Source organism: Symsagittifera roscoffensis, unplaced genomic scaffold (assembly GCF_963678635.1).
Source record: "Symsagittifera roscoffensis unplaced genomic scaffold, txSymRosc1.1 SCAFFOLD_333, whole genome shotgun sequence".
Lineage (NCBI taxonomy): Eukaryota > Metazoa > Xenacoelomorpha > Acoela > Convolutidae > Symsagittifera > Symsagittifera roscoffensis.
This window is the reverse complement of record NW_026971174.1, coordinates 46,559-62,597: the sequence shown is the minus strand read 5'-3', so window position 1 is coordinate 62,597 and position 16,039 is coordinate 46,559. Positions and strand designations below refer to the sequence as shown.

General features: G+C 37.4%; 1 protein-coding gene across 1 annotated transcript; it reads right to left on the bottom strand.

Annotated features, from left to right (window-relative positions):
* Window positions 1-8,505: 8,505 nt before the first annotated feature.
* LOC134856239 (uncharacterized) lies at window positions 8,506-12,120 on the bottom strand. The gene is made up of 4 exons (XM_063872582.1): window positions 11,548-12,120; window positions 9,918-10,191; window positions 8,935-9,230; window positions 8,506-8,738 (listed from the first exon to the last, which is right to left on the bottom strand). The coding sequence occupies exons 2-4, from the start codon at window positions 10,121-10,123 to the stop codon at window positions 8,623-8,625; spliced, it is 618 nt and encodes a 205-aa protein (XP_063728652.1). The 5' UTR covers window positions 10,124-10,191; window positions 11,548-12,120; the 3' UTR covers window positions 8,506-8,622.
* Between the last annotated feature and the right edge of the window lie 3,919 nt (window positions 12,121-16,039).

The window sequence follows — 16,039 nt, the reverse complement described above, 5'->3', positions numbered from 1 at the left end:
ACTTATAAATCATACAAATTCGCTATAGTCGTCTGGAGTGTTTCTGTAAATTGAGCTGTAGAAGTTCGCGTCTGGAATAGCCGAGTAGAAAGTGTCATCTGGTGTTCGACCTGGATTCAGAAGCCCATCTGACGACGCTTTTGTACTCTCTTCTGTTTCTTTCTTTTCTTTTTTCTTTTCTTCTTCCTCCGAAACTAGTTTTCTCTCTTTTTTGCTGCCAAGAGAAGCTATTGTAGGTGATTCGTCGTAAAACGGTTCTTCACCGTCATCATAATCCGATTTCATAATGGGTTTGGAGGGCAAATCGGTCAATGTGTAGGACATCGCTACGGTTGAAATAGTGCTGGACCTTTTCCCTGGTGTCGATGATCTTGTAGGACTTATTGGTGGCGTCGGCCGCGATACTTCTGGCGCTCTAGGTCGTTCCGAACTATTTTTAACCGATCCAGTTACTCCCAAGTGATTGGCGCTTTCAAATGATTGGTCAAAAACTAACAAATGCTCTCTTTGTTTCGTGGAACCACTGCTCACGCCTTGATTATCCTCCGAGTCGTGAAATAACTTTTCAGGCGAAGCGACTTTTTGTGAAGCTTCGGAACCCATTTTGCTATCACGATTAGCTATTCTGCCCTTCAAAGCGACAACTTCGTAGAAACCTTTCTTCTTGTTCAAATCGAATTTGATTATAGCACCCCAAAATGCAATGATTGATACGTTAAAAACCGCCAGTTTTGCAATCGAAAACTGATAAGACGGATTATCGGCAGGTTTTATCGAGGCAGTTGCACGAGTAATCAACCATGCTTCAACCAACCAGCTGTACAGCACAAACAAGCCTATTATAATAGTCGGTAGAAAAAATGGCAACTTTTTTTTCTGCACAGTGCAAAAAACAGTTGTTAAAATTAGACAGAAGAAAAAGTTTAACGAAGATCCCAGAATTGCGAAAGTGTAAACGGCCATTCTTTCGTTCAAAGTGAGATTCGAACATGCATTGACAATCGCAAAATTCTGTTTTTCGCTCACAACTGGTTGTACCATGGTAAACAAGGGACCATGGGTGGAGTTGATAAAATTATTGATCACTGATTGATTAGCAAGATAAAAATTAATGGTAGCATTTGCTGTAAAAGAAGTAGTTTGAAGCGTTAAATGAGCAGCCGCTCCGAAATAAGAAGCGGGAGCCAAGAGAGTTGCAATAATTATACAAATGCGCCTCCCGAAGAAATACTTTTGCTGATTTTTTCTCTGATTTTCGTCGACACTTTGGCCGTAATCGTTTATCATAATCGGAATACTTGGAGTTGCAGAGGAGCGTTCAACTTTCTGGAAAAGAAGCGCCAAAAGTGGTAAGTTTGAAATGGCAAAAGCGGCAATTAGAACACAAATAGGCCAAGTTTCACTGCCTGGTTTGACTGCGCGACTATACATCCAAGTCGATATGAGTAGAGCGTAAAACTGAATAGAAGCGCAGCCGAGTTGCATAATGTGACGAATAATGACGACAGTGGTGGGCTTGAGAAGGGAAATGGTAAGAGCTACCAGAAATCCAGTGCCAGCCAAGTTGGCGATGATGAGAAAGACCACCACCACCGTGAAGTGGATCTTGGACGCGTCATCTGAAACGTAATAAATGATATGTTATTAATAATTAACATATCATTTATTATTTACGAATTACAAAAAACATTAATGAAATATAAAAAAACGTTTAAAAAAATTCCTCAAAAGCAAAAGAAAAATGAATATTGAAACCTTTATGAATTACTAATCTTGTTAGGGCTATTAGAAATCCTTGAATTGAATTCGAATCAAAACACATTAAAGCACCGAAATGGACAAGTAACAGGTAGTTGTCGTAGAATAACAAAACTGAAATCCAACGGACCATATTAAGGGTATTTGTTCAAGCACAGCAATAATTTTTTTCAGAAAACCATCTAGATAAAATTTAATTCTTCTTTTGATGCAATTTCTGTTAAAATTTTGTTTTTATTACTAAGCTGAAGACCTAGGAGGATGTTTGGTGAGCATGCACGGAAAAAACCGTCCAAAAATTTTTTTTTAGTAGAATCGTAGTTTCAACTGAGAGCTCTGGTCCAACTGAGCACCACGGCAACCATAGTCAGTTCATAAATCATGGAAGCAATTGCCATAAAAACGGGAAAAAACGGGCAAGAAAATGAGTTTTCAACTTGGCTTACCGTCAAAGTCCCAATCGTGAATTCCCAGCCCCTCTCTCGATTTGTTCTCCCATGTGACAAAAGTGACAGATGTGCTTCTGAAGTGACCTAACAGCTGGAGAAAGAGACAAACGGTCTCGGTTAAAATGAGGAAATAAACGAACACTCTTCTCCTTTCACAGTTACCACATTTGATGTGTACCATCTTCTGTGACTCTGATTATATTTTACAGCAACTCAGTTTTGCTTCCGAGAACTCCAAATTGACTTTTGACATTTAAGAGAAGTTTTAATTTTAGTCCTTTCTTAGTTTATGGATGAGCTGCTGATGAATATTGCCCAGGTTCAACATTAATTTGAAGCCAGTGGAGATGATAATTTCAAAATTTCGACAAGCAGCAGTCTTAAAAAACATTTAAGTTACCATTAAACATTAAGCAACGTTTTTTGAATTATCTTCAATTGAAAAAAAAAACATAGCTATTGAAAGTTTAGAATGGTCTCCGTCGGTCTCATAAGATTATACTGTAATTGGCTTTTCATTACAGAAAGCGCCAATTTGTTTCCTGCTAAGTTGCTTCTTTCTTCATTTAAAACTGCGCCAATCTGTAAAAATTAAAAAAAAATGGATTAAAAAGACCCAAGCCAATTGTTGATTTGTGGGGTAATCACAATTGGCATTCAACATAGCGAAGTCCATCATGGTGGTATGCCACCATGACAAGTACTTTTTGAGCTCTTTGAAAGCCTCGAAAAAGCAACAACTTCTGTGTCACAAAATTTTGACATGCTGGCTTCTTGCCTGAAGATCCTGGAGAAGTCTAGAGAGCTCGTTTTGAACATAGTAATCAAAAGCTCGTGTTTGGAGCGCGCGAATTCATTTGCAGTTATTACTCGGTTCTCCGTCGTAGGTTACAATGTTATTAAACATTAAGCAACGTTTTTTGAATTATCTTCAATTGAAAAAAAAACATAGCTATTGAAAGTTTAGAATGGTCTCCGTCGGTCTCAAAAGATTATACTGTAATTGGCTTTTCATTACAGAAAGCGCCAATTTGTTTCCTGCTAAGTTGCTTCTTTCTTCATTTAAAACTGCGCCAATCTGTAAAAATTAAACAAAAATGGATTAAAAAGACCCAAGCCAATTGTTGATTTGTGGGGTAATCACAATTGGCATTCAACATAGCGAAGTCCATCATGGTGGTATGCCACCATGACAAGTACTTTTTGAGCTCTTTGAAAGCCTCGAAAAAGCAACAACTTCTGTGTCACAAAATTTTGACATGCTGGCTTCTTGCCTGAAGATCCTGGAGAAGTCTAGAGAGCTCGTTTTGAACATAGTAATCAAAAGCTCGTGTTCGGAGCGCGCGAATTCATTTGCAGTTATTACTCGGTTCTCCGTCTTTTTGGTTGTTTGTTAGATGAATTTTGGCAATTTCCTTGGGGAAATTTTTCAAGTCAAATGTTTTTTTTTAAATCTGATTTACAGAACTGCAAAATGACCGCTTTCGAATGGAAAAATCACTGAGTTCCAATTAATTATAGAAATTTATCTGGTCCAAGACAAAAATCAAATCATAACCTCGAAAAATCGACTAATAATGGGCAAGCTTAATGACACACTGAATGACACATTGACGTAATTGAAGCCTAATTTCCCCCTTACTCTCCCTTGCCCTTACCCTACCCTACTCTATGCTACACGTACTCTACCTTTACTCTAACCTTGCCCTAGCTTTACCCTAACCTACTCTTATTGTTCCCTCGCCGTACTCTATCCTACCCGTACTGACAGGAAATGGGTTGCAATTAATTTTATACTGATAATATAGGAGAAAATTTACAACAAATCATTTGGATTCTAAATCGATGTAAATCTACTGTTTTTTTTTGTCAACTGTTTTGGTTTCAATTTTCTACAGGTTTGCGTAACTATAAAATAACTTTAAATCGGCATTTAATGACTTTTGCATAATCATTTTATAACGATTACTTACCGATTAAATACAGAATAAATTCATATTTTCTATCAAACAATAGAGAAGTAGTTGAAATAAAATTTTAACATATAGTTTTTCAATTCACGGCTCGTTTTGATGTTTGGCCTGAAAAAAAAACTAAGAGGATAACTAATATCGAAATGTTCTGCACCAAAATTGAATTGTTCTAATTTGATTATTGAAATTGTATGATTTATGCCTAGCAAAATTGAGCCTAGAACGTTAGTAACGAAAATCACATTTGGAAAAAAAATTTAATAGTTGTACTTTTTATTTCATCGGGAACCATTAGTTTCGCATGAAATGAACAGGAATACCTTACACACACTAGATTGCGGTAGAAAAAACCCTCATTGAGTGACTCTTGCTCTCTGTGGCTCTGATGGAGCTTTTGTTGAGTAGAAAAACTGCCCAATCTTCGAAACAATAATTTTATGATTTCATTGCCTTGCGAAAATCCATTTGAATAAGTCCCTTTTTTTCACACTTAAATCTTTTTTTTTGTTCTACCGTAACAATCCATTCAAAATATTCTATATCGGCTTACGTATCTAAATAGGCTATCGTAAATTGATTTCCATACAGCATAATATCTGTATAAAAATCGATTTAAATTGATTTCAATTCCAAGGTTGTCAGTGGAGATATGCATTACCCTACCTATCCCTAACTCCCTTACTGTACCCTACCTTAGCCTTACTGTACCCTACCCCAGAACTCACAATTGATGACCTTGCTCTGATGAAGTCAACACTGATGACTATTGAAGATAAATACATTAATGATACATATCTAACTGGAACATCAACTTAAGGTCAGTCGGGGTCCACGCTTTGCCATGACCTCGCTAGTAGCCCTTTCAGCAAAAGCCACTAGCCCTTTCTTTTTCAAAAAGAAAGCACTTTCAAAAATTAGTTCCCCGTCCGACCCTCCACTTGGAAACGAAGACCGTTTGAAAAACAGGGTGCAGGGTGAAGAAAAACAACCCCACTTTCCAAAATTGTTCCCTCCACGTTACTCAAAAAATGGCAGTTTGAAAAAACCGGTGATTCGATGCGGTCACACATAAAAAAAGCCCTTTCTACAAATCTAACAAAAATGCTATGAATGTGTGCAATAAATGTGGACTATGAAAACTGCGAAACATTGCAAATAAAACTGCGAAACAAGGCACACATATCGTGCTATATGCAAAGCTAAGCTGAAATGATATGAGAAAAAAGTAGGTCAAAAACGAAAAAAAAAATTGAAAGATTTTTATCGATTTTTGTCAAGCTCACTTTTAAATTCTTTAAATCCGTATCACCACTGAATTTTTTTCCTTTAAAACCCGGCAATGTTTTATCGACCCATTCAATGAAAACTCTTGATAATCAACAGCTGCATGTTTTCCGAGCCCGTTTTGTCTTGATTCCAAAATTTGGTTGTCTCAGTACTCAGTTTTGACAAACAATGGACTTACTTTTCAAAAGCTCAGCTAAACATAAGCGAAGTGCAGATAGAACTGAATCTTCATTTGCAATTGAGCCTTCACGTACAAGTATAGGACATTATTCAATAAAAAATTCCTTTACAGATCTTCATTTAGAATCGAGTCTTCGTTTCGATCTGGGAAATAATTTAAAACAAGACTGCTTGTATATCAAAGCCCTGAATGTTACGATTGCTCTTTAATCCGTATTGAATATTTTTTGGCACATATCAAAGATCAAGTAAGAACATTTGAGGCGCACAAAACTGATACAACCAATTGATAGCCTCAATTCTATTTGAAACGATTTTCTTGCGCAAAATATTTTGCCACGTATAAATAATTTGCGTTACGCCTAAAGATTGTGGATAAAATCTGCAAAGCGCGCAGCAAGATTACCAATCTAAATTAGTCCAGAGTATGGCCAAACTGGAAATTTTGAAACTCCTATTACTTCCCAAAAAATGATTGGAAGTAAAACAAGACTGCTCGTATCAGGGCGAAGCCCTGAATGTTCCGACTGCTTTTTAAGGTTCATGGAGCAGTAATAAATTTGAAAAGTTAAATGTAATAAAAAAATGAATTTTTTTTTCATTTTGAATTTTTCAAAATCAAAATCATCCCCCCACACGCCTTATAAAGTACAAAAGGATAAACTTTGCTGCTTATAACAAATCAATTACGGCAAATAAGCTTCTTTCAACCAATTTGGAACGATTTCTAAGACGTATTAACTGTCCGCTTACGCGTTAATAGCGTGAAACATATTGCAATCTTTAAACCCCCATAACTTTACAAAAAAAGATCACAGGTAAAATATCTTTTCAAATTTGAGCTCAGGACAACAATATCTTTCGAATGATATAAAAAAAATCCGTCAAAAAAGGCTAGTTAAAAAGTCGAAATTTGTCTGAAGAAAAAAACCCACCCCGAGCACAAATATTCCGTTACTTTCGTATCGAAAGTCGGAACAATAAATCTTGTTCATTTTGATTTGGGGGAGACGATATCTTAAATGGGGCAAATAAAATGTTAAAAACTATGATTTCGGTTGCCGAAAATTGACTGACAAAAACCACCTCAAGTATAAGTTTTCTGTTTTCTTAGAAAATCGCAGCAAAAAGAAACAATATAAACATATCAAGGATCTCAGTTCAAAATAATTCATCTGCCTCTCATCTGTTTTTCCCCAAATATTGAAAATATGTGAGTGAGAATCTGTACATTTTTGTTATTTAGATCATGACGCTCCTTGTAGCTGCTCTAACTTCGAATACAAAATGAAAACAAAACTGCTGGTATCAGGGAAAAACCCTGAATGTTCCGACTGCCGCTAAGGATCCAAGAAACCAGTCGCCTTTAAACAATGAAAGAAACATTTGAAGATAGAAAGAAATATTTTTTGAAACAGTTTTCACCGCGCACTATGTACAAGTCATTCACTTGTTGGCTCTCAAAAAAATGACGGAAAAAACCACGCCAAATTTCATTGCATTGTGACAATATTAAATAGACTATTCAAAATTGAATTTCAAGGGGTAGGGGGAACTGGAAAAGAGCCCTTCAATGATTGCGTTTATTTTCTGTATTCAATCAATTTTCAAATTTTTAATTGATCTATATTTTCAAATTTTTAAATATCATCAGAAAGACATCGTTGAATTGAGTTCAAGCTGAAATCAAATTTCTGCATCAATTTTCGTAAAGTTACTAAGTATTTGAACATTGATATTTTTGCCAGACTGTATTATATGATTTGCTAATTTTTTGTTCTTGCAACGCGTAAAAGGTGAATCAAAGTAACCCAAAGTGAAACTTTTAGCGCTTTAACCTCATTAAAACAATACGAGACGCGCTTACATCTTTTCATAATTTAAATATTGTGTGGGGGATAAGAAAAAAAAACGAATAAAAAATTATCAATTTTATTTCAATTTTTCTAAATTAATTTATCGACTTTACTGCAGCAAAAAACGTTGTATCATTAAAAGTCGAAACTAGTCATGAAAAGAATAAGTATCAGTTAAAAGTCAAAACTAGTCTGAAAAAAAACGTCACCGAGCAAAATTACTCCATATTTTCTTCGAAAGTCAGAACAAGAAGAATACTCGTATGAGGCCGACATTATGAACGATCCGATTTTTCTATAATTTTTCGCTAGTAGTTTCTGGCAGTAACAAATTTTAATTAACTCGATAAAAAATCTTGTGTAAATAATATAACTATATTGCTTCATGAATACATCAATTGTTAGTTGTTTGTATTTTGAAACATCTTCATTTTTAAAAGATTGGTAGTAGTCTTTTCATCCATCAGTGGTTTTGAAATTCCGAAAAATAATAACAATAGGCGTTTCAAAGGTTTCATTTGGGTTTTTTTTGAACGTGCAAAAATTGCAGTGATTTTAGGTTTTAGGGAACCAATATGTCGGTAAAAGTCTAGTGTACAATTCTTTAAGTCTAAACCTAAATGTTGTTGTTTCAATTTTTGGGCCTTTTTTATGTTTCTGCTAATTGGAGTTTTTATTTTGAACTTTAAAATTTATCTTCCAATTTCAAAGTAGCATGTTTTTGCAGTTTTCAGACTTTCTTGTTTTTTAGTAAATTTGTAGTTTTCCACTTTAAACCAGGTGAAAAACGAGCAGTCACTTTCTCAAACTGCTGTTTCGTCTTCGTTTTTTGGCATTTTTTAGTTTCAATATCAAAAATGTCAAAAGAAACCTATAAATTTGATCTGATATGGCAAAGAAAAAACCTTGAAAGCAAGTTTTTGAAATCGTTGAGGACGAAATATTTTTTCTCCTAAAATTGAAAAAGCAAAAAGAAAAAGTATTAATTTGTGATATGCTGATGATAATGTCTAAATATGCAAAATTTACAATTCAATAATGAAGCATCTGCAAAAATCCTGTACAAACAATAGCATTTTCATGCTATCCATTTCTTGTGTAGTGAATTATGTGATTATGCTAATCTGTGGGTAGGGGTGGGGTTGAAGTGGGGTTTGTATCAGATGTCTTTTGTGATTCGAATTCTGGAGCAGCGTTCTCAGAGTTTCTGCAGTCCTCGTGTTTTCTTCCATTGTCTGAAATGGAAAACAAAATTGGATAGGGCTGTCTCTAGAACTGATATGAAAAATTGAACCTAAAATGACTAGATATGTATGAAAATTTCATTGTTTCCATTGAACGCAGTTTTCTCGATGTGCAGTTTATGCAATTTAAAGACACGATGAGATTCACCGATTTTTTTTTTGTTAACTTCTGAAATTTTTTACAGACCTGGATAGTTTTCTTCTATTTCAACTGCGTTTTTTTCTTCAGTCATCTGGCCAAGCTCCTCTTCTGAGCTCAAAGTTTCACTATTTTGGTCCCGCCTTATTTTCTCCCTTTCATACTTAAATTGTTTGAGATCTTTGGAGACTTCGTTTTCTCTGATTTGGAAGTTTTCTCTCTCCATTGCTAATCGAGCGTGATTCAATTGATTTTTTAGCTGCTGCTGTCGCATCTCTTCGCGGAGTAAGTCCAACTTTAAGTGTCTCTCTTTTTCAATTTTTAAGGCAGCTTCTTCTTCCACCCTGAAACAAGATTCAACGAGGTGTATTGAAACGAGTAACCGATAAAGTTCTAACCTAGTGCATGCTTCTTAGTTTGGTGTCTATTTTTTCCCTACTTAAAGCGTAAGTTTTGGTCAGAGAAGACCTCGTCAGTTTTTCCGATCGGCAATATGATCCAAACTAAATTTAAGCTAACTTTGAATAAACATCAAAGCCCCCTAAATAAAAAATGAACAATTTTGGCTAAAAATAAGGTAATTTCCGAAACAACTTGAACCAGTATCAGAAATAAGATTTGAATTTGCACAATAGCTGAAAATCATTTAATTTGTGGTTTGTTGTAAGCTTTTTCGGGCATTTTTTAACGTAAGTTTTGATCAAAACGTTTTTAAATTCGATCCTGCAAAGTTTAGTTGGCAGTTGGCGCTTCATCGTCTTGGCCAATCAACACTTAGTTTCCCTTTCTTTTTTACACACTTGACCTAAAATTTTTTTGATGAGATAACAAAAAAGTAAAAACTCAATTCAGAAAAAAAAGAGTAAAATCATGTCTCGTAATAACAATGTCTCGGCTTCGATTTGAACTGGCCTCAATAAATCTTAGTTTTGCATTTGTGCGACATTGAATGAAAATGTTTTTTTTTTCAAAAAGATTTGACTACAATAGTTCGTACTAGTCATTGTTTGTAAAAACCTCTTAGTTCTTACCTTTGCGATGTTACAAATAGTAGCTGGTTTGTTAATTGGGTTAGTGTAGTTTCGTTTGCAATGTTATTTTCTGTCAAAGAAACGTTCGTCTTCTTTTGGTGCTGATGGTTCTGTAATGTCTCCTCGATTTGTGATTCTGATAAGCAATTTAAAGAGTGAAGTTTAGATTCATTTTTGATCGGAGATTCATTTTCTTTCATTGCCATTGCGCTTTTGAACGGCAAAAGGTTTTAGTATTCCGGAAGAAGTCTAGTTCTGGCTAAGTCAAGCTGGCCTACAAAAGACAAATTTAAAGGAATTTTGAAGTTTATAGATTTATATAAATTTCGTGTTGACCTGGTTTTCAGTTTATATTTACCAGTTTTGCATGTTTTTTGTTCTGACTCTCGAAGAAAGTGACAAAATATTTGTGCTCAATGCGATTTTTTTGCAGACAATTTTTTTTGCCCTGCCAGTTTTGAATGAAGAGTAGAATGCCATCTGAAAGGTTTCAGTTTCCTGCACTCGAAGTTCATTACTTTTTTCATTAAATTTGGGCGGTTTGAAACTGCCAATTTGACTAATTTGGAAAAAAAGCGCAATAAAATTCGTTATAATAACGCGTGAGCGGTGATTTAATCCGTCCCAGAGAATATTCTAATTAGGTTCGAAGCAAAATAGTTTTCGAAAACTACAGCCTAAAAACTGATGAAAATTTATGATGAAGATGTCATTTTCCTCAAATTTTAAGAGGCAGTCGGAACAAATAATACATTGATGTGATACGAGCAGTCTTGTTGTTCTGACTCTTGGTAATTGTGACGGAATGTTTATGCTCGGCGCTGTTTTTGTTTACTTAGTACATTTCGACTAGTAACCAAGGGTTTTCACAATATTTTTTGTCCTCTGAAAAAATTGTCTTTTTGAGCTCAAACTCAAACTAAATTGCTAGTGTTCCAAAAATTCCGTCTGTGTCCTTCAATTTCTGAAAATATCAATTAAAAACATTCGGATTTTTAAGAATAATTCCCCCACACGCTATGTCAGGAAAAAGTGATGTTCTTAGCACAATGCATCTTGTGCGTCAATATTCCAAACCCCATTTTTTTTTTCTAAAATTGACCTTAGACAAATTATTTTTCGTACATTTGAGCTCTAGGCGTTAAACTTTTCAGATGGTATAAGCATTTTGTTAAAAAATAGTCAGTTAGAAAAATCTAATTTAATCCGGAGAAAAAAGCGTCACCAAGCATAAAAAGTTCGTCACCTACTTCGAAAGTCAGAAAATAGAAATATATTTGTGATATTAACTCTGAAACTATATGGATTGGTAAACTGCTAGTTTTGCTAAAATCGAATGAATCACGCGCGATATGTTTGGTTCTTATATTGCAACGAGCTTAAGTGGCAAATTAAACCATTCCAATTTAACCGAAAACTAAGTTAATCCCTATCTAAATCATTTTCAATTCTAATACAATACTAGGCGCTAAATCTATTATTTTGTTTTTTTTTCCTTAGCGTTTGGGAGGATAAAAAAGACAAAAAACTTTTTTGAAGCAATTTTTTACGCTTTAGGGGCAGTTGGATCAAGCATTCAAGGGGTTGCGAAAGCTTCTTATTTCTAGTTACTCCTATTTTTTCAACTTACAGTATTTTGAATCATTATCTCCAGCAGAGGCGACGTTTTTGTATGAATGGGTTTCAATGAGCGTCGTTTGAGCTCATGTCTTTCTGTGATGCTTTTTCTCCAGCTGTCATTTTATTCGTTTTGATTGAAAAATCATTTTTTTTACAAAGATTCTCGTTGTTAATGTTTGATAAGGCGATCGTGTTTAGAACGACCCGGAGTTTGCAGTTCAACATATATTCTCGCGCTTTCTTCGTAATTTTATCTTTCGGGTGGCATTAAGAAATTCATCTCGACAGTAACAGCTTCGCTCGTAATGCCGTTATTTGTATGGCCATTTTGTCTTAAGTTTGAAATATCTGAACCTCGTGACTTGAAATTTCCTGGGGTTGGTCCGTTGCTAATATAATGTTTCTGAGATAATTTGGGAGAGGGTGTTTTTGGTTTTATTTTCGGAGGTAAGCTCGGTGGTTTGTCGTCATTTTTGAATATTGGTACTTCGGTTCTCTGGTTGGTCGGTTTGGTGGATCTACTTGGTTCGTGTTTGTTCTGATGATGATTCAATTGGCTTGAATCGTAAGACCTTGATGACTGGAATCTAAAGATAGGCAGCTTTAAGATTTAATAAAAATACAAATGCTCGTTTTAAAGAGTTGAGCAGTCAGTTTACCGAATGTCACGATATATCTACGAGAAACTATATTTAGTGACGCAATGGTTCTATGTGCAACTTTTTTAGTTTTTACTAAAGTTCTATAAAAATCCAGGTCTAAGATCTATGTTACTGAATGAATCTTCTATTGTTAGCATCAGATTCAGAAACCAATCCTATAAAACGCTCGAACGGAATCTTCTTCTTCATACGCCCGGAGCGGAAGGTTCGTCGCTGAAACGCTTGCTGATCATGATGGTTGCATGCCTTTAACAGGCCCACCCAGGAGCGCCATAAAAACGTCTATGTAACATTCGCCCAAATACTACACAGCGACGGAGCGTAGGAAAAGTACCTATTAACGACTGGCAGGCGTCAGTTACCTTAATCCTACTCGCTTTTCACCGTCTCGACCTTGCCCAGTTGATTTTCTGGTCTGTCTAGGGCAAAGTAAAAAGTTACCATTTTTAGGCCATCAGTCGAACGACTTTTGATCAGCTTTCGTTTACATGCGAACACAACCACATAGCTGAGTCTCGGATCCTCAGACTACGTGATTGTCATTAAAAACACGGCTCGAACAACCTATTTTAACATGTTTTTGTGTGACAGTTCTATATTAAATCCATTGGAGATGGATTGACCCTTTCCTCTTTCTAGCTACTCATGTTCTGAAACATCAAACAATAACGGTGTTAATTAAGAGATCTATGACATTCCAGCAGCTATAAAGTTAGTTTATACAGTCCCTTCACATAGATCAGTCTCTGGGGGACCAAGCCTCCGCTCCCGTAATATTCCTGAGATAACGCTCTTATCTCCTCTAATTTGTGTCCCGGGAGGGTTCCGTGGTGTATTTCTTCCCCCACTGAAGCCTCCTTCTCCACCAATATCTGTTGACAAGTGTCTTATCGTGCGTTGTTGCCACGATAAGAGGCTTCGTATTTTCCGTCTCTGGTACGACTGTTTTTCACAATATCTGTCGTTGTTCTCCTTTCGTCTTTTTTTATTCAAAATGGCCGTCTTTTTTCTTTTTCTCAGAAATGTTCACTCTTCAATCGAAATTTTAAAATTAAAAATTCTAGAACATTCTGACCCTCCTTCGCAACACTTTTTCGTTCATAAGGCCTTTAGCCGTCCTTTTCTACGTCGCCGGAAGGTTGTGCTGTGTCATCTACAGAATGGCACATACTCCCCGGACAAGTCTCCATCAATGTCCCTATTGATCGCATAACACCGGGTTATCGTCAAGTAGTTATCCAGTTTTCTGTAATCAATCTTACAAATTGCATAAGAAAATGAAATTTATCTACTCCACCTCCATTCACTACGTGTTCACAAATGGCATCGTACTACATCTCACTGCCTTTCAACATTTTCACAATATTTGCACCATGAGGTGTGTCCTAGATAAAATTTCTTTTCTGACTACTTACGTCGTCTTGCCATAAAACTTCTTTTCGCTCTTTGTGATTAAAAAGTGGGACGTGGCACGGCTACGCACCCGTTAAAATTAACTTAACTTCACTCACCAAGTATAATCAGTCATTTATGCGGTCCTTTCAATATTAAAACTAAGAAACTCTGTGGCTAGGAAAGTTCTTGAGTTACCCACCCTTCTCGAGCGAGTTTACTCAAACTTACCATGTCGCCACACAGTGAATTTATGTCTTACACAGGTTAAAAACTTCAGTCGTGAATAAATAGGTAAAAATACTCACCTAGGTTCCTCATATACATACATAGATAATAGTAACTAAAATCAATAATTTCAACAATTTTAACAATTGCAACATTATAGTTTGGTCTGACCAAACTAAATCAAAACAAAAAGTTTCACAAGTTCAATAATCAAAACTTGGTTGATTGGTTTAAGTCTTAGCACAGAAATACAATCAAGTTTTCTCTCCTTCCCTTCTCTTCTTTGATCATCTTCACTCCATCACTTCTCCATCTTGATCATCAGCTTCGCTGTCTTCCAACACTTTCTCCAGCATGTCCATGGAGTTGCGGGCCGTGCCCCAACTCTCCTGTTCCAACAGCCTCGGTTTGCAGCAAGGTAGCAAGTCCACATTCACCCTCTGCTCCCGGTTCCTGCAAAAGCTGTTGTGAAGACATAGGCTCACGTTTCGTTCTAGGTCAGCTCTTAAGACCTCTTTCTTCTCCTCTTCAGTAACACAAGGCGTTCCAGCTACCCGCTTCACCGCTGTGGTGACCGCGTTTCTGTGCGTCAAGAATGCTCTCTTATAGGCTCCTGGTCCTATACGTAGCTGGAAAGATTGATAGGCTTCCGTGTTCCTCGACATATGACGCTTCGCGCGTTCATACATCCATGACGTCATCACTGCACGGAACCAAGGCATCAATCTTTGCCTTGACCATATTCTCTCAATGGCTTTAGGTATCCTCAGAACCTTGCAGGTGGTTCTGAAAAGATCCAATTCACGACTCATTTTTACGTTGCTCAGCTGTTCAGGAGTCGGCACGGCCGTCTCCTGCTGACTTGTATCCGCGTTAGCCTCCAGCCATCTCACTGCTAGCATGGCGCTAACCACCACGATTGACACTTGTTGATTCTGATCGGGCGATCCCGTGGAGTACAACTCCTCCACGTCCCATACTAGGATCAGATTCCCGCGTTTGGGATACCACAACGTCTGCGCCAAGCAGTGGCATGGATACTCCCCATGGGTCCTCACTATGTTCCTTCGGGTCCGATACCCTGAGGCTCCCAGCAACGGTTCCACCTCCATCAGAATTCTGTGTAAATCGTCTTTCTCTTCTATGGTGGGGAATTCAGTGGGTAACGCTCCACTCGCTTTCTGTTTCTGGAACTCACTCACGTTACCTTCGTTCAGTCTCATGAACTCTTCACCCACAACGTCTTGCAACTCGCCTTCGGATCTCTTCGGGACTGCCCGAAAGATCTTTGCCAACAAGTCATATGACCTTTCTGACATTCTGGCCAACCTCACGCACTTTGGCACAGAGAAAAGTTGGTCAACCAACACTTGTTGCGTCCTAGCATCCATCACTACCATGTGCGTAGGATACTTGCTATTACAATATGGCGCGGAGCTTGAACCCACCATATATTTTGAACCAGTAGGTCTGTGATAGGCTTCACTATCCTTCAGATTCATTTCGTTTTCTAGAGCTTCTCGCCAGCCTCCAATCTTCTGCTCTGTCTGTAATGCTCCAGGGAATATTTCCACGCTGAGGGACGTCACTAGCTCATGGGCACGCTCCAGGCGCTCGAGTGATTCTATCGAACTCGTCATGCTACAAAATCCCAAGGCTGTGATCAGGTTTACGTCCGTCACCCCATGGCAGTCTGCAACCAACTCCATGGCACTCTTATCTGACATGCTCAATCTTCCGTACAATCGTGCCAGTTGTCGATGCTGCTCGCTCAGCGTAATCAGGCAGTGTCCCAAGTTGCAAACATGCCCTTCCATCCTACTTTGTTGAGCCAAGCATGTGCCTTGCTTCAACCAATCGCTCGATGGACTTTCCTCAGGCAGCTCCGTGGATGGATTGCTCTTCCGCTTCGTCGACTTCATGGCCAGCAGATGGTGTATCATGGCCAGATCATGTAAACTCGCGTCATCATCTAGGTCTAACGTGATATCCGCCGTCATGTCCCAGATTAAACCGGCATTAGGATGAGGGCACCAAGAAGGCTTCATGAGTTCCCACATCGTCACTAGACTGGTTTTCAAGGGACCGTCCCAAGAACCACAATCAAAACTCACTTGCCACCTTAGGTTGGGAACAGAGGGTTCGACCACTCGTTCTTCCAAAATAATTCCCAGCTTGGGTTGTTCCACCATCAGCATCCCAGTTTCTTTAATACGTTCG

Excerpts from the sequence above, each read along its gene's own strand:
- LOC134856239 (XM_063872582.1), bottom strand. The coding sequence starts at position 10,123 with ATGGCAATGAAAGAAAATGAATCTCCGATCAAAAATGAATCTAAACTT. Across the intron at positions 9,231-9,917 it reads CTATTTGTAACATCGCAAAG|GGTGGAAGAAGAAGCTGCCT; the intron begins GTAAGAACTAAG and ends ATCTTGTTTCAG. Across the intron at positions 8,739-8,934 it reads AATAGAAGAAAACTATCCAG|ACAATGGAAGAAAACACGAG; the intron begins GTCTGTAAAAAA and ends TTTCCATTTCAG.